Raw genomic sequence first — 26,719 nt, 5'->3', positions numbered from 1 at the left:
ATAGATAAACACACGATAAAGTATCAATTGGCAGACTTAACTCAATCAAAAAACGTAAATTAATACACAATGAACGAATGAACGAATATACACATTTCTAACGTCAAAAGACATTTACATCTTATTTATTTGTGTTCTAAACATTTTTTTTAGTACTGATTGAAGAAATGAATTTATAACAAGCGATACGGATTGTTATTTTGCACTAAGAAAAGTTCGCGTATTTATACAATCGGTTACTAGCCAAAAACGAAAGTCAAATCTCTGTGGCAACAATACATCGGAATACCCTCACGGTCATCGCGATGTAAAAGAGCGTCCACGCGGCGAGCTGATTATGTTCATAGAGATATCGATTTACCAACGGGGAAAAGTCTTTGATATCAAAAGAACTGTCTTCCTTCTCAATATCTTTTGCTATGTTAATAATAAATATATTTTCTGTTTGACAAGATTTTTGTTGTATCTGAAGTTGTCCAATTTATAGTCTGAGGCTACTCAGTTGGTATTTTCAAAGAGCGGGACATCAGCATTTGTACATTTTAATTTGTTTGGATTATTGATTTTACCATTTGAATATTCATTGTAAATTGGAGCTATATTGGATTGGATGGTTTGAATGAATGTTTCTTTTATGTAATGATATTTTTTGTCTATTTCGATATTACCAAGGTGGGTAGACTATAGCAGTGTGACCAGTAAATTAGAATCTAATAGGTCGGTAGACTCTTAGACGTATTTGCAAGCGCTTTTAAATTCCGCCGTTGCATCATCACTTCAAATAGAATTATAAAAAAGAAGATGTGGTAAGATTGCCAATGAGACAACTGTCCACAAGAGACCAAAATAACGCAGACATTAACAATTATAGGTCGCCGTACGGCCTTCAACAATGAGCAAAGCCCATACCGCATAGTCAGCTATAAAAGGCCCCGATAAGACAATGTAAAACAATTCAAACGAGAAAATAACGGCCTTATTATATAAAAGAAAAATGAACGAAAAACAAATATGTAACACATAACCAAACGACAACCACTGAATTACAGGCTCCTGACTTGGGAAAGGCACATACATAAATAATGTGACGGGGTTAAGCATGTTAGTTAGTTGGTTAAACCATGTGATTGAAAACAATAGACTGAACAGGTTGTTAACACTTTCAACTATCAATAGGGTCAAGCAACATTTTCGGAATGATAAGTTCATGTAAGCGTTAATTGTGTTACAGTTACGAAATTTTAGTGATGTTGATCCTAAAACATTGAACTGGTCATGATCTAAGTTTGTGAATTATGTTTGCAGTTTTCTTGACATGCATTGTGACGTGTCATCGTATTAATTCTATATTAGAAAACTATAGCAGTTATATTAGAAAAGTATCGCATTCATAAATTTTGATATTAAAAAATCATCGCTATGATATAAGACAAATATCGCATTGATATTTTAAAATATAGCAGTATCGTTGACTTATAGGTGATTTTGGCGTATTCCACTGAATTTGATACATAATATTTATAGAATGTGTACATCTACAAATGATAAATCGTGCATTTATGTTTCATTTATTCAATAATTCAATTTTCTCGTTTAAATACACCTTGCTTGTTATTACGTAAAATAACTCATGAAAATTATACACCAGACGTATGTCATGTTAAATGTCACCCTGTTTTAAGAAAAGAGTCATTACTTTATACCGAGAAATCTGCCTTTCTTCGTACAAATGCTAACATTCGTATGAAATTTCCCACAATGCAACTCGTTGATATAAGACAATATCGCTCGTTGATATAAGAAAAGCTTTTATCGAATCGCTTCTTCCATAGACTGATAAATAGTTTCTGGAATACGGCGCGACATGTGAAAAAAACTTTTTTTACAAAAAACTCAATACATTTTTAACTCTAAAATCAAATTTTGAATCATCGCCAAAAAATATACAGATCTTTAGATTAATACAACTGAGAAGTGTGTTACATAAACATTTTACTTTGACTTTTCTCAATGTTATTTAATTATTTTGATTTATATATTAACTGCAATTTGACAGTTCATACAAATTTGTCTTTTGAAATATTGGCCGCTGATCACATATCAATGATATCATTCATGTAAGTCTGAATTCAAAGCAAGTCAGTACTAAAATCATTGGCCCTGTAAACATGTATTGTGCATGTAACTCAGGATTCATTGCCAATCCGTATTGAAAATATTGTCTTAAATAAATTTATTTCGACATATATTTTTGATTTTGATTTGTTTTATTAAAAATAAAGAAACATGCGTGAGATTATGAATGAGTGTGGACTTTTATTTTCTGTTAAATACGACCACACGAGTCTAATCTGAGCACCTTAAGGGCATATCCAACAGTTTATTTTTGACGGTGAGATTTTTTTCCCTTGAAGATATTTCATTCTTCAATTGACAGAGAATCAAATTTTGCCAAAAAAAATATATGTCGTCGATATCGTTTTTGCAAAAAATACTGCTGAAAATTGAACATTATTGCCATTTTGAGGAAAAAAACGTTTTTTATTTAAAAAAAATAAATATGATTTTATAATCAAAATATACTTATAAAATGGGGCTCAAATTGAAGCCAAATAGTTCAAGATGGTAAGAAAAATCTAACTTTACCATTTAAAGCATTAATTCTTACTCAAATACAGCCAAAAACGTTATGGTGGACCCAAACAACGGCAAGAAATGAACATTTGAAATGCACATTTTTTATTTTTTTAAATATTTCCAACGGTGTCGATTTGGCCAAAGTAAGATATGTTGTTCTTTGAAAAAAATGGAACGTCATAACGTTTTGAAAAATATTTGTCACCATACTCGTTTTTGAGAAAAATCGAGTAATATAATATTGTTTACTTGATCCCTCCCGTAAGCCTCACAAATTGCGCCAAAAATTAAGACGTTTTGGGACGTAACGTTATATTTCCCCGCTAATTTTTCAAAGCCGGGCAGTGCGACGGTGTGGCAGACAAATGTATTTATACACTGTGACTTTGTTGGATAGTTGTCTCGATAGCACTCATATCGCATCTTCTTATTTATAATGGACCAGTATATGGACGAGATAACAATTCAGTTCAAAGTTTGGGTGGTTTTTTTCTTTATAGGCTTCTAGCTATAACAAAAATCTGTATGTTGATTCTTAGTGTTTTGAATTATATGTGTCGTTGGGTTGCTGTCGTATTTATGTATACCTTTAAAATCTTTTTCAAAACAAAAAGATTGATTGGGTTTAGAAATATTCACATCTCTGGACTGCTCCCGTCTGACAGTTACGTGTATATCTTTGCTAAAATTGGATGCGGCCGATTAGTTTCTCGGATGTATAAATTTGCAGCCTCGTTTAGTCGGATTAAAATGTCGTATATCCGATGCATTGAGTAGGAGAGTTTTGTGCTATCTATACGTTAAAATACCATCTAAATAAATGGCTGAAGGGATATACGAACTTCGAATAAAATCTGTAAACATCAACAAAGGTCACATGAATCTTCAAATAAGTCACATGACTGATTTTAACACATCTGTTGCGCCTTTTGCAGTTGTAGATGGAAAAAAAACTTTGATTAACAAAACAGATCAGTAAGACATTAACTGGAGAACAAACGAAACGGCTGAAAAAAGTTGAATGTTATTATAAATTGTGGCCATTTTTTTCGTGTGTTTTTTCTTTCATGACATATTTACTATATATATATATAAGTATAGAAATTGATAGTAATTTTCCCACCTAAACGAGCCTGACTGCCGTGGTTTTTTACGCTTCAATATATGAGTTATTGCATATACACAATGGAGTTTTCTGTTCTACTGCCCTCCACCTAGTTTGGCTGCATACAATGTAACCATTGATGTAGACTACTATATCATTATTGATTATTCAAACAAATGAATTCAAAGAGAAAGATGCGGAACAAATTCTAAAATTTTTGTTTAGAAATCAAATATAAAATAAAAATAAAATGTCAAAACTGGAAAACTGTTTGAGACAATCAGCAGTTGAAAACTAATGATTATGCATCACTATATGAAACTGATGAAATGCTTGCTCCCGTGCTCCAGTGGCAAATATATCAGGCATATTTAGGACGAGGCGAAAGTGGATCTGAAGTAAATGATTGATTCATTATCAAGATAAAGGGTTTGCAGCGGTAAAACGTATGCCGTACTAGATGAATAATGATTAAAATCTTGAGTTAAGGTATTAGCCCCCCCCCCCCCCAAATTTTGAATTATGTTATTTCGATGGCTGATTTTTTTTTCCTATCCTGTTATGGACCCGCTGACATAAGGAGGCGTGTCTAATTAGTCAAGACCTACTTCAAGACCTACACCAGTTTGTTTTGTTAAATTATATTTGTTTCCTCATACATAAGTAAACACCAACATCGTCATATATTTTCAACTTGTATGTCGGTGTATATATTACAATGTTTTTCCTATTTCATTTTTTTTTATTGCTGTGTCATCTTTTGTTCTGCATTATTTACCAGTTGAAGGTCGTATTCATTTTAAAGAGCTACTGTATATTAGCACTTCAACGCAAAGCTAGATGCATGATAAATGATAGTTTACGCTGTATTTTATTTTTCTAAAAAAAACCATTTTTTTCCATCTTTCTCAAGTAAAACCAAACTTTGAGTTTTCTATCCTGAATGACAAAATCTCAGAAAAGAATTAATTACAATTTATGTTGCATTCTAAAGCAATAATAAACCATTACGCATTTGCTCTCGTTGTTTTCTATTGTATTGAAGATAATTTGAATAAAACGGACACTTAAGTGAGTATGGTCTAGTAATAATCAAGATAATTGCAGTTCTTTATAAAAGACCAAGAGGACAAAGATATCTTTTAAGTTTTGAGTTCTAGTTCTGTTAATATTCTGTTTGAGTTTTTTGCCGATTCCCGCCGTGGTGCCCCTTCCTTTGAGGAAAAAAAACGTCCTTTCCAGACGGCCATTATGACGTCGTTGAAACAACGTTAAATTACGGGAAACAATAGACGACGTTTACGTTTGTTATTACCTCCCCTGAAACTGTTGGATATGCCCTTAATAACGCTGTATATATAGAATAAGGATTTCAGATCATGTGCAATGCAAAAACATTTAGGTATATATCTACAAACAGTTGAGACGTTTCACGTTCACATCCTTTGTATCCTTTATGTCAAATAGAGATGGGGATAACCCCAATCTATGCCATAGTATTGGCTGTGCTCATTGTTGAAGGCTGTACGGTGACCTATAAGTATTAATTTCTGTGTCATTTTGGTTCTTGTGGAGAGTTGTCTCTTTGGTAATCATACCACATCTTCTTTTTTTATATTAGTAATTTGACATATCAAATTTCCTTTTTGTAAATTAATAAATTGTTATATCAAATAATTATAATCTGTTATATCAAACTGACAATAATCTATTTTATCATATACTTAGCATTGATATGATAGCTTTTGCATATGTGTAATGAGTGGAAGTACACAAGCCATAATTTCCCACCCGGGCTGATAACCCATATCATGTGCATCTCGTGCACAAAACCCATGATAGTGCCTCTCGTGCAAGTAACTTCCGGTGTTTCCGGTATCGGTTGTTTACTTTTCCATTGTGACGTCAGATGTTTTTTATGACGACGTCAAAATTTACGGGAACTTTTATGGGGATAGTTAAGTACTTGCTAACAAATGCCATTGACAATTATGAATCATTTTATAGTACAACAAACATGGATTAGTAATGATCATAAAACTCTTCCAAATTTTCAATGTTTCAAAATGCCTCTATAGGAAATGTTACCGTACATATATAAGGAGGTAGTGATGCTGTTGTTGGACAATTATAGTATATTTGATTCATAATTTATTTTCTTTATAAAGTTTTTGACTGTTTTAGTTATTTCATTTGTTTATTTGCCTTACTATCAGATTATTACATGGCATATTTCATATCGCATGTATTATCAGCCCTAGGTTCAATATCGGCCCAAGAGCCGCATGGCTCGAGGGCTGATATTGACCGAGGGCTGATAATACATGCGATATGAAAAATGACATGTTATGATCTTTTTATCATATGCTTCAACAGTAGAGAAAAATAACAGATTCATATAATGATCCTTTTACTTGGTTCCCGTAAAGAAGTTGAAAGAGTATAAAGTTCACGGACGTCGGACCCAAAATTTGTTACATTCAATATGAAATCTTTCTATCATATGCCTCAACAGAGGAAAAAAACACATTTTAATATGGACGAATCGACATAAAATTATTCAACAATAAACATAATGAACATTGTTTGGAAAAGTGAACTTTTTTAAAGTACTTTCTAAGTTATGTTTCAGAAAAACTTAACAATGCATTTATTTAATAATTTTTTAATTTATTTTTTTTATTTCAATTTTATTATTTTACACAATGTACTTTCCAGTATTCAAATAGAATGAAATTCAAAACAGTGTGGCTGTGGCCATTGATTGACACATTAAATTCATCCATTGACTGGGACAATTTACATGAACGTTTGTCTGTAACGACCACTGTTCACGACGTACCTACGATAGACATTTAAACTGTGGGGTCACCAAAGGTTTCTTAACGCCTTTAATTATAAAGTAATTCAAAACATTAATCAGGAATAACCTTTATGTTTTGATTTATATAATTGATATAAATCAAAACATCGTGTTATTTCTGATTAGTTTTTCGAATTACTTAATTAAGGTGTTGAGAACCTCTGGTGACCCCATAGTTTAAGTGTCTTTAAAAAGTACATAGTGAGCAGTGGTCGTTACATACAAACGTTCACCTAAATTGTCCCAGTCAATGGATGAATTTAATGTGTCAATCAATGGCCACAGCCACACTGTTTTGAATTTCATTCTAATTATTTCGTACACTACTTTGTAATATTTTTCACTGAAAACGTAGCATTGAAGGGTATTTTCCGGAATTTGCCGAGTATCACCGGAATGCCATGTGATAACGTTACGGAAAGGCATGTGATAACAATCGAAGCATGTGATAAACTTTTCATATCAGCCCGCTAAGCACCAAATCGAAAAATATGGAAAATACTTTAATTTAATGCTATTATCATACGGTAAAAATCATATGTTATCTAGTCTAAGTATATGATAAATAAAACTATTGTCGGAAGAATATGATAAAGTGATTAATACATGGCCTTTTCCATATCAGCCTGGGTATTATCCCTCGACCCATATCAGCATCTCGACTCCGTTTCGGGCTGATATGGGGGTCTCGGGAAGAGGCGATGGAAAAGGCCATGTATTGATCTCTATATATCAGATTGATAATCTGTATATCAGATTGATAATCTGTTATATCAGATTGATAATCTGTTTTATCATATACTTAGACTAAATAACATATGATTTTTACTGTATGATAATAACATTAAATTAACGTAAACTCCATATTTTTCGAATTGGTGCTTAGCGGGCTGATATGAAAAGTTTATCACATGCTTCGATTGTTATCACATGCCTTTCCGTAACGTTATCACATGGCATTCCGGTGATACTCGGTAAATTCCGGAAAATACACCTCAATGCTACGTTTTTAGTGTTAAACTTTACAAAGTAGTGTACAAAACAATTATTTGAATACTGGAAAGTAAATTGTGTAAAATAATAAAATTCAATTAAAAAAAAATATATTAAATAAACGCATTTTTTAAGTTTTTCTGAAACATGATTTAGAAAGTTACTTTAAAAAAGTTGACTTTTCCAAACAATGTTCATTATGTATATTGTTGAATTATTATTTTTTTTTTGTCGATTTGTCCATATTAAAATGTGTTTTTTTTTTCTCTCTGTTGAGGCATATGATCGAAAGATTTCATTAAGGAATGACTGTAATATTTTTTCTGTCTATGAAGAAATAACATAAAAAATTTGGTGCACACTGAATAACGCGCGTAGCGGGTTATTTAACAGTGTGCACCACATTTTTTATGTTATTTCGAATAGACAGAAAAAATATTACAGTCATTTCTTATAATTTAATTCTAAATTCCATTTTAAACCGTAGAAAACCATGAAAAAACGTTGATGACGTCACGGTCACATGACTAAATTATGTCTATGGGCTCATAACAAAATAACGTCAGCCAATCAGAAGACGCGTTACATCCAAAATTAAATTATTATTGAATGTATCTAATTTTGGGTCCGACGTCCGTGAACTTTTTACTCTTTCAACTTCTTTTCGGAACCACGTAAAAGGATCAATATATGAATCTGTTATTTTTCTCTACTGTTGAAGCATATGATAAAAAGATCATAACATGTCATTTTTCATATCGCATGTATTATCAGCCCTCGGTCAATATCAGCCCTCGAGCCATGCGGCTCTTGGGCTGATAATGAACCTAGGGCTGATAATATATGCGATATGAAAAATGACATGTAATAATCTGATTATATCAGATTGATAATCTGTTATATCAGATTGATAATCTGCAATCTAATTAAAAACCGATCTCTCATCGCTCCCGTTTTCTGATATGTCAAGTGGGAGATCTAACGAAACCCGCTTTGAGGTCACATGTGAGTGACCTCGTAGGTGTGTCTTTTTCGGCCAATGAAATTGAGTCTTCCACGATCTTGAAAGTTTATCGTAAGGTAAAAGCATGTTACTCATTTTATTTACGACGAAATTGTCAGTCAAAATAATTCATAAACTTTTTTGATTGGCTTATAAATAGGTCGTCAACTCATTTGCATATCGTTATAAATTCATAACTTCTAGTTCACTCACATGTGACCTCAAAGCGGGTTTCGTTAGATCTCCCACGCGACATATCAGAAAACGGGAGCGATGACAGATCAGTTTTTGATTAGATTGGATAATCTGTTATATCAGATTGATAAATATAGAATAATACATGGCAAAATCCGTATCATATGTCGTATCATCCCGAGACATCAATATCAGCCCAAGGGCCTTTAGGCCCGAGGGATGATATTGGTCGAGGGTGATACGGCATGTGATACGGATTTTGCCATGTATTATACGCTTTATCATATATTTCAACAGAAGAGTATTATATTATATGAACTGTTTTCTGATCCCGATAGATTAGCACTGGGTTACCTTCAGTTCTGCTTTTGTCTTGGTTCAAAGCCTTAAAATAACTGCTTATACAAAGCACCTGGGTTACCTTACCATTTGCCTGCTGCTGTTTTAAAAATATTTTGTTTATTATTGTATTTATTTGAGTGTTTTGTATTTTTTATAGTTGCATTTAGTGTGCCAAAAAATATGCAAACTTGATGTTCGTGACGTCACATACAATATGAAAACTTGATGTTCGTGACGTTACATACCAAACAATGACGTCATTAAAAAAAATGACCTATTTTGAGGAAATTTTTTCTTAACAAAAAAAAAAAAAAACCTTTATGTAAAAAAAAAAAAAAAAAAAAAAAAAGGTATGTGATACGGGTTTTACCATGCGATACGGGGTATGCGATACGGGTTTAGCTATGCGATACGGGGTATGCGATACAGGGTAGGTGATACAGACTGGAAAAACAACCTTTATTAGATATACAAAATAGCTGTATTTTGTACTAAATATATGATAATCTGTTATATCAAATTGATGATATGTTTTATCATATACTTAGCATTGATATGATAGCTTTTGCATATGTGTAATGAGCGGAAGTACACAAGTCATAATTTCCCACCCGGGCTGATAACCCATATCAGGTGCATCTCGTGCACAAAACCCATAATAGTGCCTCTCGTGCAAGTTACTTCCGGTGTTTCCGGTATCGGTTGTTTACTTTTCCATTGTGACGTCAGATATTTTTTATGACGACGTCAAAATTTACGGGAACTTTTGTGGGGATAGTTAAGTACTTGGCTGCTAACAAATGCCATTGACAATTATGAATCATTTCATAGTACAACAAACATGGAGTAATAATGAACCTAAAACTCTTCCGAATTGTCAATGTTTCAAAATGCTTCTTTAGAAAATGCTACCATAAATATATATGGAGGTAGTATATTGCTGTTGTTGGACAATTATATACGTATACAATGTATTTGATTCATAATTCAATTTCTTTATAAAATTTTTGACTGTTTTAGTTATTGCATTTGTTTATTTGCCTTACATAAAACTATTGTCGGAAGTATATGATAAAGCGATTAATACATGGCCTTTTCCATATCAGCCTGGGTATCATCCCTCGACCCATATCAGCATCTCGACTCCGTCTCGGGCTAATATGGGGGTCTCGGGATGATTCCCAGGCTGATATGGAAAAGGCCATGTATTAATCTCTATGTATCAAATTAATAATTTGTTATATCAAATTAGAAAATTAAATTAATATGGCCCTAAAAGGCTCTCGTAATTAATATCTTTGAACTTTATACAATGTTTAATAGTTCCTGAAGAGTTACCAATCGCAAGTTTGAAAGATTGGATTTTGTTATATATATATATATGTAGGACTCTTAAGTGCGATGCGGACACTAAAGTACGATGGCCACGCTATTTAAGTGCCATGGTATACGCTAAAGTGCGATTCCTCAATACGCATTAGTTCGATGGTCTGCGAAAGTATAGACGTAAGAAACGTATAGTTGGATTATGACGCTAACAATCGTTTAAACAAACTAACTAGAGGCTCTCGAGAGCCTGTGTCGCTCACCTTGGTCTATGTGCATATTAAAAATGGACACATATAAATTCATGACATAATTGTGTTTTGGTGATTGTGATGTGTTTGTAGATCTTTCTTTACTGAACATTCTTGTTGCTACAATTATCTCTATCTATAATGAACTTTGCCCAGTAATTACAGTTGAAAATATTTTCTAAAAATTTACAAAAATTAACAAAAAAATATGAAAATTGTTAACAATTGACTATAAAGGGCAATAACTCCTGAAGGGGTCAATTGACAATTTAACTAATTCAGGGGTTAGCAACCCAACAACAGGTTGTCTGATTTGTCTGAAAATTTCAGGGCAGATAGAAATTGACCTGATAAACAATTTTACCCCATGTCAGATTCCCTCTAAATTAATGCTTTGGTTTCCGAGATATAAGCCAAATATACATTTCACCTCTATGTTCTATTTTTAGCCATGGCGGCCATCTTGGTTGGTTGGCTGGGTCACGCCACACATTTTTTAATCTAGATACCCCAATAATGATTGTGGTCAAGTTTGGATTAATTTAGCCCAGTAATTTCAGAGACGAAGATTTTTGTAAAAGATTACAAAAATTTACGAAAAATTGGTCAAAACTGACTATAAAAGGCAATAACTCCTTAAGGGGTCAACTGATAAATTTGATCATGTTGACTTATTTGTAGATCTTACTTTGCTGAACATTATTGCTGTTTCCTTATTATCTCTTTCTATAATAATATTCAAGATAATAACCAAAATCTGAAAAATTCCTTCAAATTACTTATTTTGGGGCAGCAACCCAACAACCGGTTGTCCGATGCATTTGAAAGTTTCAGGGCAGATAGATTTTCACTTGATGACCAATTTTACCCCTGTCAGATTTGCTCTAAATGCTTTAGTTTCAGAGATATACGCCAAAATCTACATTTCACCCCTATGTTCTATTTTTAGCCATGGCGGCCATCTTGGTTGGTTGGCTGTGTCACGTCACACATTTTTTAAACTAGATACCCCAAAGATGATTAAAGTTTGGATTAATTTGGCACAGTAGTTTCAGAGTAGAAGATTTTTGTAATAGATTACTAAGATTTACGAAAAATGGTTAAAAATTGACTATAAAGGACAATAACTCCTAAAGGGGTAAACTAATCATTTCGGTCATGTTGACTTATTTGTGAATCTTACTTTGCTGAACATTATTGCTGTTTACAGTTTATCTCTATCTATAATAATATTCAAGATAATAACCAAAAACAGCAAAATTTCCTTAAAATTACCAATTCAGGGGCAGCAACCCAACAACGGGTTGTCCTATTCAACTGAAAATTTCAGGGCAGATAGATCTTGACCTGATAAACAATTTTACCTCGTCAGATTTGCTCTAAATGTTCTGGTTTTTGATTTTTAGGCCAAAAACTGCATTTCACCTCTATGTTCTATTTTTTTCCATGGCAGCCATCTTGGTTGGATGGCGGGGTCACCGGGCACATTTTTTATAACTAGATACCCCAATGATGGTTGTGGCCAAGTTTGGTTTAATTTGGCCAAGTAGTTTCAGAGGAGAAGATTTTTGTAAAAGTTAACGACGACGGACGACGACGACGCCGACGCCGGACGCCGGACGCAAAGTGATGGGAAAAGCTCACTCGGCCCTTCGGGCCAGGTGAGCTAAAAATGAACATGCCGGAAGACAAATTAAGAATTTTTGATTTACAACTTTTAAACCAAATGTCCATGACTTAATGTCAGGCCTAACCGTGCTTCGTCGGCAGAAGCAACTATGTTGATTCTTTTCGGATGCTGGAAAAGGACTTTAGTTGTGTCCTGCAGTTGACTTTTTTTACTATATAGATACAAAATAGAATTGCGCATAGGTATCGTGTATCCTGCTTCTATTGGTAGCAAACGGATGCATTTAAATAAGTGTATACGTGGAAATAAACTTTGTAGTCACCGTTGAAATGTTAAACATTAGTTTATACATTGCAGGAAAATATAACATAAATGTGTAGTCGCTACTAAAAAGGGAGAAATTTAAGCATCGCCTTTCTCTCTCATTTATAAAAAAAAGGGTAGACAAATAAGTGTTACGTATTCCGACAATAATTTGTAATTTACAAGGACGATTGTAAGGGGAGGTGTTCCCATAAGTGATAGACTACAAGGTTTGAACGGCAAGCTGAACCATTTATCACAATATCTAATCATGACGCCCGAATTATAGAAAATTCATTTACAGGAAATATAGTATTTTGTGAAACCTAAATTACTTTTTTATCAATAATTACGTAGCATATTAATCTATTGCAATAAAAAATCATAATATCCAACAAAATTTGTAGATTTAGCTAACAAAGTCCTTATATTTGTATAAAGTAACATTCGTTTATAGTGGAAAATTATTTAACGTTAAGACACAACAAACGTGGTCGTGGGAATACTACAGGTGGAAATAATCAAAGACGTGGAGGTCACTACTAGGTTTCGTGCGGATTTTGGAATATCAACGGATGGAAGGTGGATGTAGATAGTGAGAAATATAACTTTTTAGCTGAATATGTAAGGTACTATAATCTGCATATACTGGGTTTAGTAGAAACCCATCTTATAGGGAATACTGGTATAAATGTAGATGGATATACATGGTTTGGTTTGAATCGAAAGGAAATTCACATTAGAGCTAAAACCGGATCTGGTGGTGTTGGGATTTTAATTCGTAATGATGTGCGAGATGAATTTAATATTAATATCGTAGAAGATAACACAGATGGTATAATCTGGGTAAAATTTGAAGATAAAAACTTTGCACATAACTGCTTTTATGTATGTGTTATATATTTACCGCCGGAAAATTCCACAAGGGCTGTGAATATTCATGAAGTTTTTGATATTTTAATGACAAACATATACACTATCCCATAAGGAAAACCATTTTATATTTGTGGTGATTGGAAAAGTCGTTGTTCAGATTTACCGGACTCTATTGAAGGAATAGATAAATTGCCACAAAGAAATGTGGTAGACTTTCAGCATAATGGATACGGAAATATTTTTTGTGACTTTTTAACAGATGTAAATTGCTGTATTTTGAATGGTCGAAAAACTTTACATAATGATTTTACATTTGTATCTACTAGAGGAATGAGTGTGGTGGATTATTGTGTTTTGCCATATGAACATTTGGATAATTTTAACAATTTTAATGTAATCAGAACAAGTTCAATAGTTGAACAAATTAATGTATTGGGAAAATACGACTTGAAGAAAGCTATGCCCGATCATTCATTACTAACTTGGGATTTTACCTTGAATTTTGACTCAAATTGCTGTATAAATACACAGACAAGAGGAACTTCTGAGACAAAGAAAAAATATGATACAAGAAATTTACCGGAAGATTGGTTGTGTCAAGAATCTACTATCGCTGAAATTGATAATGCTATTCGTTTTTTAGAAAATTCCATTGCCGATCAAAGTAGTATTGATAATATGTATGAAAATTTTGTGAAAATCGTTAAAACCGAAATGTGTAATAAATTACCGGCTAAAAATATTGTTTTATCAAATGGATTCAATATTAATAAAAGAAGAAGGTGTAAAAAAGAATGGTGGAATGAGGAGCTTACTTTATTGTGGAATGAAGTGTGTAAAGCCGAAAAAGTGTGGTTTAAATGTAAAATTAAGCGTAATAAACGGGAGTTTCGACATATATTTGTGAATAAACGTAGGATATTCGATAAGGCCGTTCAGAGTTCTAAACGAAAATATTGGTATTCCTTACAAGAAGATTTATTAAAGTATTGTGATAATCAAAAGGAGTTGGTAAAATAGGAGTTGGTAGTGAACGCCGAAGTTTTATCCCAATGGAAGTGAAATTAAGTGATGAGTCAGTATCATGTGATAAAAATGTAGTGTTAGATAAATGGAAATGTGAATTTTCTAATATGTTAAATAGAAATAATCATAATAGTGTTGAATATATTCATAGTAATGAAAATGTGTATGATGATTATCTTGATAGCTTTATATCATATGAAGAAGTGTAAAATGTGCTGTTGTCTTCAAAAAATGGTAAATCGCCTGGCTGTGATGAAATTACAGTTGAACTTTATAAGAATCAAACTGCATTGTTAGCTTTAACTCGAATTTTTAATATTTGCTTTAACTCTGGTAAGATACCTGCTTTATGGTCGAAAGGTATCATTACTCCGATTCCAAAGAGCTCTACTGCAGATCCAAGAGACCCTATGGCATACCGTGGAATAACTTTGGCTCCTGTATCTTATAAACTTTACTGTGGTGTATTAAACTCTCGTCTTACCGTTAAACTTGATGAACTTAATTTTCTTCATGATGAACAAAATGGTTTCAGAAAGGGACGAAATACTATAGACCATATTTCTACTTTGACTACTGTCATAGAAACACGTAAATTACATAAATTATCAACATATGTAGCATTTATAGACTTTAAAAAAGCTTACGACTGGATAAACAGAGATTTGCTTTTTGGTAAATTGGAAAATTTAGGTATAAGTAGTAAAATGTTAAATGCTATTTTTTCACTTTATAGAAATGTATATTCATGTGTAAAAGTAAATGGTAATTTTACTGATTGGTTTGAGGTTAAATGTGGTTTAAGACAAGGGTGTATTCTGTCTCCAATTTTGTTTAACGTTTTTATTAATGACCTTGTAGATGAAGTTAAAAAATTAGATATTGGAGTAAAAATTGATGATGAAAAAATTTGTGTACTACTTAAGGCAGATGATCTTGTATTTTTAACAGAAAATGAGAAAGATCTACAAAAAATGTTGGATACTTTAAATATATGGTGTTGTAAAAATGATTTAGTTGTAAATCTAGAGAAATCAAAAATTGTACAGTTCAGAACTCAGTCTACACCAAAGACAAATTTTACTTTTGTACTTAATAATAATGATATGGAAATTGTTCCTAGTTATACTTATCTTGGTTACTGTTGTCAGAATTTTTAGATTACAATTGTATGGCTAAGACAGTAGCTAAATCTGCAAGTAGGTCATTAGGTTTATTAATAGCTAAATGTAAAGCTAATGGAGGTTTTCAATTTGATACATTTACAAAACTTGTTGATACACTTCTTATGTCTGTAATTGAATACGGTGCCTCAATTTGGGGTCACCAGGATTTTTCTTGTATTAATGCTGTAAAAAATAGAGCAATGATATTTTTTATGGGTGTGGGTAAATACACCCCTAACTTAGCCTTATATGGAGATATGGATTGGATGCCCAGTATTATATCTCAGTGGACATGTATTTTTAGATTATGGTCGAGACTTACTAAAATGTCTCATTGTAGAGTTAATAAAAAGGTTTTCTTATGGGGCAATAAATGCTGTAATAGTAAATTTAAAAATTGGAATTATAGAGTCAATGTGAAATTTAAAGAAATGGATATGGAGTTTTTATGTAATACTGATTTTTCTATTGATAAAAATACAATTAAACAAATTGAACATGAAAATTTTTGTAGATATAAAGAGAAGTGGTACTCTGACTTAATGTATAATGAAAGAAGTAAATTGCGAACGTATAGAATGTTTAAGCAATGTTTTAATAGAGAAAAATATTTATGTATTAATATGCCTGGAAAATATAAGAGTGCATATGCTAAATTAAGATGTGGTGTTGCACCTCTGAGAATAAAAACTGGTCGATATGAAGGCATTATGGTTGACAATAGATTATGTTTTAATGAGCAATGTAAGAAAAATAACATTATTGAAGATGAGAAACATGTGTTAATTAACTGCCCAGTATATGTAGATTTACGAGCTATTTTATTTAGACATGCTAGGTGAGACTCTAATAAGGTATTTGTCTTGTCTTGTCTTGTCTTGTCTATAATTAAAAATTGCTAGCTGATCCCTCTCTGTGATTACCATTAGATTACGCTGGTTCTTTTGCCAGTCAATCTAGCATCAAGGGAAGATAAATAATTCAACTTTCGTTCATAGTTTTTTTCAAAAATGATGAACGGTTCTTTATCTTGGTATGTAATCATTTTAAACGTTTCAAATTTATGAAATTATATTCGTACATCAATGTTTTTGATACACCAATAACAAAAACTGAAATATATTGAATTGATACATTTTGTAATTATTCAAAATTATATCAGAAACCTAAACTTAATTATAAAATAATGAACCTGTTAAGGGGAGAGAATACTCGCATAACTTTTTCGAATTGGCACATAATACAACGGAATGTCACTCTTCCATACAAATGGCACATCGATATAATTAATTATCTGTACAATCGTCCTCCATCTTCAATGATGATTCTAAATTACAAATATAACCAAAAGTTGTTAATCTATAGATAATGAAGCTAACCCACTGTAAAAATATTTCTTTGCAATTTTTTAAAACTTCCTCAGAAAAATGCTCGAGCCACTTGACTTTCATAGCTCAAAATTAACGTTTTTATACACAATATTTGAATAAAGTAGTTGAAGATTATTCGCTTCTCAAAGTTTAAGACGCAATAAAAATCGTATACTTGCACCATCCTACAGAAATACGGATTTAATTAAGTCCTGAACATTTCGACATTTCGTCGTATATTTTGATCAAAACCGGTTTTACCAAATCACAAGTACGTGTTAAGATCCGACTAAATAAGCCTATCGCATATATGGTATACTATCTTTTTTAACATCCAGGTACTTTAACGTTTTAAGTCGCTTAACATTTATTTACCTTTTTGGCCAATCGCACTCAGCTGCCACTATATGTAATGCTAAAATTGAAAGAAAAAAATTGTTTTCGAATTGTCGCGAAAAAAATTTGTCCAGATAAAAAAACCCATTAGGGATTTTCGCTCCTCTGTTTAAAAATATCAAGATTTAAAGTTGATATAGATAGACGTTTATAAATTGATAGTTTACAAATAACAGAACTTAAAAAGTGATAGGTCCGTATCCTTGTTTTTTTAGATGTAATCATTAGAAATTTTAACGGGAAAGTTTCCGGTTGTTTTAAGAAAACCTGAGGTCGGGTTCAAACTAAAACATTTTGAAAGCAGAAAAAACTCCTTATAGCAAAATCCCAAATCAATTGTTTATTGTTGTGTGACATCACGTCTTATTAACTTAATTATAAAATTTACAATAAAAATTCATATATGAAAGAAATAAATTCAATAAAAAATGGATTAAAGATTAAAATGTCTCAGATTTATTAACATGTAACGATTTTCATTTACAAAGCTTTTTGGTGGCATTTGTTGTCACTTGCAAAGCGACCATCAACGAATAAATAAAGTATGATATTTCAAATTGTCTATATTTTTCCAGTTAATCAGTCAGATTTGAGACCTCTTTTAAATTAAGATAACTTATTACATCCCAGCTCCTTTGTTCTACCAGGGGTGATCTGAGCCGGATCACCACTACCAGATCACCCCAGCTTGAGTTTCTTTGTTTTGCATGCTTTCCTTTGTTCTGTAACATTTCAAATCCATTATAAACGGAAATAATTATATGGAAAAGACTATCTATCAAAATGTATGTAGAATACATCTATTGCCTATGATGGGATTCGAACGCAAGACCTTTAGTATATCAATCCACGACATATACCACTACACCAGGACGACTGGATACCCACTAGCAGTAATTTAACATATTACTTAAAGGAAGCAAGATATTTTCAAAAGTGGGGCGAGTTGGCAGACCTTTATTCAGTGGGGTTTTAACCGTTTTTATAAATAAGTGAGTTGTCAGACTGATAGTTATATTTGATTTTACACTTTTTTCAAAAGTGGGGCGAGACGGTGAACAAGACTCGGGCGATTTTTTTTATAAAAGTGGCGTTCTTGTGTGGGTCGATTAGCCAGTGGGCGAGTTGACATAGTTTCATATTTAGTCATCGTGTTAGTTTAAACATATTTATTTATAGTGGATTGGGAAACAAGTTTTGCAACTTATATTAATCCCTTTCCACTTTGCGCGTGCAAGTGCTACTTTTTAGCGGCATTAGCCTGCTCTTTTTCGATATCTAAAAGGGTGTCTTTAACGTGCACGAGATATGGCTCTTTCTTAACACGGGTCAGCCATTTATCGTCCCCTTCCGACGGACTATCATCGTTTCCTCAAGACCATAATCGCAAATGGTGTCAAGGTAGAGCCAAAAATTCAGTCCCTGAATAATCATGTTCGGGGGCATAACGGATATACATTATAAAGTTATATACAAAGTATATTATGATGGTTTCTTTTTTGGCGTTCTAAACTAGGTTTTATGAACTGTAAATGTTTTTTCGTCTTATCTAAAACAGCTGGGATGTAAAATAGTTATCCCATTCGGACTTGGTATGTCATCGGCAGGCGCGTAGCTGCCTTTATGCCCGTGTCACACTGTCCCGATTTTTATATACGATGGACACCCGAATGCGAAAATTGTAAGTTCGTACGAAGTTGGTCCCGATCTCGTTAAAATACCAAAAAGTGACCGAAGCAAGTACGATGAATAACGAAGTCTATACGATGGTGCCGAAATTATATACGATAGCAAAAGATGGACATACGAAGTTTAACCGAAGACGGGTATTTAAGCTTCATATCTCAGCCGAAGCCTACACGATGGATCACGAAGGCTACACGATAGATTACGAAGGCTACACGATGGATTACGATGATGGCGCGATGGCCATACGATGTCTAAAAGCTTACGATGCATTTAAATTATATGCCGAAGGCCTTACGCGTTTTAAATTGTTTGATCAATATTGAATATATATTATATTGTACATTTAATTTGGTATGGTGTTACTTGTTACGAATATCTTAAGCGCTATTGAATTTAAAGTTCAAAGGTCAAGGTCACAGTGGCAGTTGTAATACAAGGCAATATCACCCTTGTGGACACTCTAAAACCAATATGCTTCAAAAGATTTTAACCACATTTGGTATATTTATTGTTCCTCCTTGTAATGATCTGGCATTTTTTACGTTCAAGGCAAAAGGTCAAGGTCATGCAGATGGACTTGTTTTTTTCACCTTGAAATAGCATAATACACAGGAAATTGGTTGCTCATTTTTTTACCTGCTGGTTCTAAAGACAATATTAAAGGTATTTCCAGTTACTGAATGTTTTGGTTGATTTCTAAAAAAAATAGTTTATGTATCAAATATGCATATTCAATTTACCATTTTCTGCATGTGTCATATACAAATATAGTGTCCATATTTGTCCCCAATATGTTACAAACGAGGGAATGCCACGCTCGGCATTGCCTTGTTTGAACTGTAAAATAGGTGCACTAGTCTGAATAATCACCAATAATTATTCCCATGTTGACTGATCTATCTTAAAGGTAAGGTAATGGGTTCGTTGATCCCTTTTATTCAAAAAGAGTTCTTTCCAGGAGAATATCATAATAATATAGACAAAAGGAAGGATGTGGGGAAAGCAATAAATGCGGCAAAATATGACATATAGAAAACAAAATGGTTATGGAGTAAACATTCGTGTGACAACAACTCAGACGATACATAAAAAATCAGAATAATGAAGAAAAAGTTGGTTTCCCTATATACGTGTACATGCAGTGTTGGTGTACGAGGCGCGTTTATGATTTTCATTATGTTACTTGATATGGAAAATTGACAAAAAAAATTTTTTACTTGTAAAAGTAAATCCTGAGCCTGTAATAGATGCTCTTCTTGTTCCATTTGGATTAATAGAAACAACGCTGTCGCCTTTCTTGTTCTCATAGAATTATATGATATGAGCTCCATGTTTTGTGAACGCCTTTCTTAACTGTCGTATTAGACTGACCAGTGCATATCGCGCATGGCACTTTAAATGTATTTTACCGCGAAAATTAACTTACATTTAGCTGGATTTATTGCCGTCGTAGTTCCATCTTGTCGCCTTCGTACTTTTATTCGATGGCAACACGACGGGATTACGAGGTCTTTACGAAGTCGTGTTGCCATCGTTAGACCTTCGGGTAGCTTCGTGATTCATTCGTGTAGACATCGTAATGTCAAAACTGCCCGATGGAAACGATGGAAATACGAATGCAATACGATGTTCAAAGATGCATTCCCGGTGACATTACGATGGTGAGGATGGTGATACGAACTCAATACGAACCCTCAACATCGGACGCACCTTCGGGGATTTTTTAACATGTTAAAAAATTTAGAACCCTTCCCGAAGTTGTCCCCGAAGGCTAGAAAAAGTGGCCGATGGTTCTACGATGGTTAAAGATGGTACAACGAATAGCCCGATCTGGATACGATCAGTCCCGATTTTGAAAATTTCCATAATCGTGTTGCCATCGGCGTAAAAATCGGGACAGTGTGACGCGGGCATTACGCAAAAATCATTTGCTTGCACATGTTTTTCACAAAAAAAAAAAAAAAAAAATAAAAAAATCCTGAAATTGAATTTCGGATAGTCTTTAGTCTTTCCGGATTATCGTGTCTGGCGGTGTCTGTACTTGCAACTACAATCACGACACAAAGTTTAACCCCGGTAGAAATCAAAATAAAAATGAAGAAGCTAGATTTTTATTTTAGCAAGAAGGCAGCGGATAACAGAGAAATGGATATTGACACCGAGAGAGTTCTGAGATCATTTGCCTTGGCAAAAAATAGATATATGGACTTTGGATATTAACTAGTCTATACTTTAGTTTAAGTCTTACATGCAGTATTAACATTTAATTATACAGGCTCAATAAAATCACCTTGAAAACATCTTAGATTTATTTCCCTTACTTATAAGTCAAGACTTAAAAGTAGCCGTTCGATTTCGTATTCCCATTGTCATTTCGTCCAAAAGACTATTGATTCACCTAGGGTATCTGTGTTACAAATGACCTTCTACCGTTGTCGTAGAAACCTCTCATTTGATTTTAAAATGACCCTCGTGAGAAACACCACGGGTGTCTTGCAAGAAGCAGGACCTGCTTACCTTCGGAGCACCGGAGTTCGCCAAATTTTTTCGGGGTCCGTGTTTTTCATCTGTAGTTAGTTTTCAATTTTGAAAGTTTTTGCTTGTCATTTTGTGTCTTATCTGTTCCCGGGTTTCCAAATTACGAAACCCACTAGGATGTTACTATCGTTTCTTGAAATATGGTATAGTAAGAAACAGATAGGGTATTTATCATTTTCATCATAAAATAGTCCAAAAAATAATTTCGCCTCGCTTCGCTCGGCTCAAAAAATTTTCGCCTCGCTCCGCTCGGCGATATATGCTTGCACTTTATTTCAACTCAGCTACGCCCCTGATCGGGGTGATCTTACACTGACACACTGCGTCCTCATGGGATAACTATTACATAAAACCACAATATAAAATTGAATGTCTATTAATAAATCTTTGGGTAACAACCGCTCACTGGTATGTTATACAATTATAGCCTTTGTTTGAGGTCGATAAAAGGATATATTGACCTAAAAGAAGTATATTGACTGAGAACATATTATTAATTTCCGGCCATATTTGTTGAAAATCGTCCTTTGATTTTGTTGGAAATTTATAGATATCATATTACTTGTTATGTCATAATTTTTAATGTTTGTTTTTAAACATCTTCTGTAATTGAAGATTTTTTTTCTTTCCAATAATCGATCATAGATATTTTTTAATAATTTAATTTTGGATGTAACGCGTCTTCTGATTGGCTGACGTTATTTTGTTATGAGCCCATAGACATAATTTAGTAATGTGACCGTGACGTCATCAACGTTTTTTCATGGTTTTCTACGGTTTAAAATGGAATTTAGAATTAAATTATAAGGAATGACTGTAATATTTTTTCTATCTATTCGAAATAACATAAAAAATGTGGTGCACACTGTTAAATAACCCGCTACGCTCGTTATTCAGTGTGCACCAATTTTTTTATGTTATTTCTTCATAGACAGAAAAAATATTACAGTCATTCCTTAAATAAAACTTTTTTAACAATATCATGAAATTCATTACGTGACGTCACAGAGTATTTTAGATATTCTAAAAATGACCGTGCAATATGCTCTTTGCTATCCGCCGTTTTCTGTCTACCTCCAAAAATATAGTTTAACATGTGACTATCCCTAAACGAATCAAATTAGTTAAAATATTCGAATTAATAATCTATTGGATTAACATCCACCAACAGGTAAATGTTTGGGTTTCGTCTGAAATTGAAATGTTGCCATAGAAACTACTTAGGTTCAATTGGACGCTCGGTGTAAATCAGCTGCTTCTACAGAATTGTTTAAGAAATTGAAACGTATGTTCTTGTTATTAAATTGACCATAATGAGTATCGCTTCGTGACCACAACTCTTGTGATACTAAGTGACAATGGCACTTTCAATTGAATAAACCGAATATGTGTATGGTCATTAATAGTTATCCCACAAGGACGCGGTGTGTCAGTGTAAGATCACCCCGATGGCCGGAGGCCAGAGGGTGATCTAACACTGATACACCAAGTCCGACTGGGATAACTATTTTACATCCCAGCTGTTTTAGATTAGACGAAAAACCATTTACAATTCATAAAATCTAGGTAAGAACGCCACACAACCATAACAATGTACTTTATATATTACTATATGATGTATACCCTTTTTAACCCCCAAACACGATGAGTAGATATCGAACAATATCAACTCGCCCCACTTGCCAATCGGCCCACACTATATCGCCACTTTATAAAAATATCGTCCCACTCTTGTTTACCGACTTGCCCCACTTTGAAGAAGTGTAAAATCAAATTGAACAATCAGTCTGAAAACTCATTAATTAACGAAAAAGGTTAAAACCCCACTGAATAAAGGTCTGACAACTCGCCCCACTTATAAAAAGATCTTGCTTCCTTTAAGTATGTCAAATTACTATTTTTTCGTATCCAGTCGTCTTGGTGTAGTGGTATGTGTCGTGGCTTGATATGCTAAAGGTCTTGAGTTCGAATCCCACCATATACACTGGATTTTTTCTACATGAATTTTGATAGATAGTCTTTTCCGTATAATTAATTATAAGTTTTATAGTGGATTTGACATTCCCGCCAAAATGTTACAGAACAAAGGAAAGCATGCATAAAAAAGAAACTCAAACTGGGGTGATCTGGTAGGGGTGATCCGGCTCAGATCACCCCTGTTAGAAGGAGTAGGAGGATTTTGAAAATAAATAACTCAGCCTTGATAATCACAAAAATAAATGTTTGTGGTAGTTTGAAAATAAATTACCTGAGTTGCAATGTATTGAAAATAAATAACTCAGCAGGTTTAATCGAAAGTATGAGATGGCATCAGATTCTTCATAAATTCTACTTTTTTTCTCAAAAAAAATCGGGAAACAATTCCCAATCCCAGATGCCTCATGTAGGAAATGTCAAGTCAAACGCTTGTCTCCATATTAAATTGTGTTCACGGCGAATGCCTTGCAAGAAGCAAGTTCTGCGTTTTCCCTCAGACATAGCCCTTGTTTTTCGGGATCAATGTTTCTTATTTATTTGTCTTTTGTTCATTGATTGCCTTTCTGTATTCTGTTAGTGTTGCATTCCTTTTGTAATCTAGTAATTTTCTTATGAACTTGATCATGAGTTTAAAAAAAAGAGCAACCGCAGACTTTACTATGGAAATATAAAAGAGAAGATGTGGTATGATTGCCAATGAGACAACTATCCACTAAAGACCAAAATGACACAGACATTAACAACTATAGGTCACCGTACGGCCTTCAATGAGCAAAGCCCATACCGCATAGTGAGTTATAAAAGGCCCCGATAAAACAATGTAAAAAAATTTAAACGAGAAAACTAACGGCCTAATTTATAGTCCATTTTTGCTTTATCATGCACATTGGTCTTTTGATGTTGTCCCTAGAAACTTTTAAGTCTTACACTGAATTTATAAATTTTGCTTTGAGACCAAAATATTGTCAAAAAATTATTAAAACAAAACTTTTCAGATTATGAAAGGGTCTTTGGAACACACAGAAAGCATGATTATGCATCATTTGTTCTATAGCTTCTTGGGCCTTCAGTGGCTCCAAAACCCTTCAAAAACATGTTTGCCAATACTTTTAAAAGAGCTAGTTACAACCAAACTTTAATACTATGTATGTATGCAATACATGTATATGCAGATGGTAATATAAAATATTTATTTCTGCAGAGAATGATGATTAATTCTGATTAAATGGTACACATGGTACATAATGACTTGACTATATATTGAAAATGTATTATTTATAATAAACAAATCGTTTAACAATTGTATGTTTTCGAATATCATAAATATAGTTGTGAAAATGAATAATCAGTCCTTTGCTTTAATGAAAATGAAAAATCTTACTTCAATAGTGCAGAAAATGAATAATCTGTCCTCTTAGTTTACAAAAATAAATAACCGATCAAAAAAAAATCCTCCTGCCCCCCTCCCCCCACAAGAATATCAAATGGTCGTCCCCTAACTAGGGACATCAACCAGCACTATAGCACTTATTTTGTATATAATTCATGTCGTTAATTTTCTCTATGTGAAATATTTCATATAAAATTTTGTCATTTCGGGGACATTTAAAGTATTCTATGCGGTTTCGGTTTTGCATACTGTTGAAGACCGTTAGGCCACATAAAGTTATTAACTCGTCTTATTTTTATGTTATGGAATCAAGTTGAGGAACCAGCTGCAAAGAAAAGGACACAACCCAAGAAATCCTGTCACTCTAAAGAAGGAACTAAACATCCAGAGTCTATTTAAATGGAAAGAGAAAAATGAATCATGTCGCTGTAAGCATTTCAAACGTAAACGTAAGCTTGCACTGCAGCCACTACTAATCAAATGGTAGATCACACCAATAATAGCAAGCAACACAATATCAAAGTACAACACAACTCACGATTAATCGCTACTGATACAGAAATTATCTGTCACTCACGATTAATCGCTACTGATACAGAAATTATCTGTCACTCACGATTAATCGCTACTGATACAGAAATTATCTGTCTCACCAGTTTTCAAATATGTGTATGTCATTCAGGCGATTTGGCACGTACAATTTTCCAATAATAACTTAAATGTGGTTTAAATATCTCTTTGAATTGAGTGAAATAAAAATGCCATTATTTTGGCATTCATATTGATTATCTTTTTTTCACCTATTAGTTCAACAGAAAAAAAGTACCTTAGTTTACAAAAATGCATGCTTCTTTCGGAGGAAGATTGTGAGTGTAAATGAGCAGTGAGTGACCTGATTTTTTATTTATTTTTCTAGTAAGTATAAGTTATAGTTCATTCATAGAAAAATATTTTGTACTTACTTTAAGCTTTGATAGATAGCTTCGATGCATAATTAAGGAAGCTGATCTTAATAAGATGTCCACTTGATCAAGGACGTATAACTAATATACGTCCTTGACTTGATACACCAGTGTGTATATTTTGTCTCAAAAAAATCTCTTTCTTTACTTGTCCGTCAGGCGTAAAAAAAATAAATCCTGACAGAGTTGTTGATACGCACCAATCGCTAAATGTAGGTAAAATTTACATATTTAATGCATTGGATTCTCAGTGTATTTAATGAAGTGACTAAAACTGTTACAATCAAACTTTACTCATAATTATTCTTCAAATGTGGCGTTTGGTAGCGTTAACATATGTCTGTTTAAAAAGTGGTCGTATTTACAGAAAAGGGTTCGCTGGTTTTGTTTTTGGATTTTTATCTGATATTCGGAATTCTCTATTAATGTTATGCCATTAAAAAAATGTTTTTGTCTTTATTCATATTACATATATTTTAAAAAGCCATTTATAAATAAATCATGTCAGTAATCCTTGTTAATTTTTTTTAAGTTATAGTTATTGACCAGGCAAGTCGGTATATTGGATTTAATATGCACAGCTTGGGTGACCCTGATTAACCCGAACGACGTAGAAGTTTCAGTCTGAAGTACTTCAATTGTTTTTAAAATACATATTACGTGACCACAATTTCAACTTCA

General features: G+C 33.1%; 1 protein-coding gene across 3 annotated transcripts in view; it reads right to left on the bottom strand.

Annotated features, from left to right (window-relative positions):
- LOC143042553 (uncharacterized) overlaps positions 1 to 26,719 on the bottom strand; it is a 72,434-nt gene that overhangs the window by 32,515 nt on the left and 13,200 nt on the right. The window contains exon 1 of one of the 3 annotated variants that reach the window (XM_076214931.1): positions 26,039 to 26,083. The exons of the other annotated variants lie outside the window; for them this stretch is intronic. Coding sequence (XP_076071046.1) covers positions 26,039 to 26,068 — 30 coding nt within the window. The 5' untranslated portion in view covers positions 26,069 to 26,083. Of the gene's footprint in view, positions 1 to 26,038; positions 26,084 to 26,719 lie in introns of those variants that run through there. 3 annotated transcript variants of the gene reach the window in all.

The sequence above is a fragment of the Mytilus galloprovincialis genome, chromosome 8 (genome assembly GCF_965363235.1).
Source record: "Mytilus galloprovincialis chromosome 8, xbMytGall1.hap1.1, whole genome shotgun sequence".
Classification (NCBI taxonomy): Eukaryota; Metazoa; Mollusca; class Bivalvia; order Mytilida; family Mytilidae; genus Mytilus; species Mytilus galloprovincialis.
The sequence above is the reverse complement of the archived record's forward strand: the minus strand, read 5'-3'. Positions and strand labels throughout refer to the sequence as shown.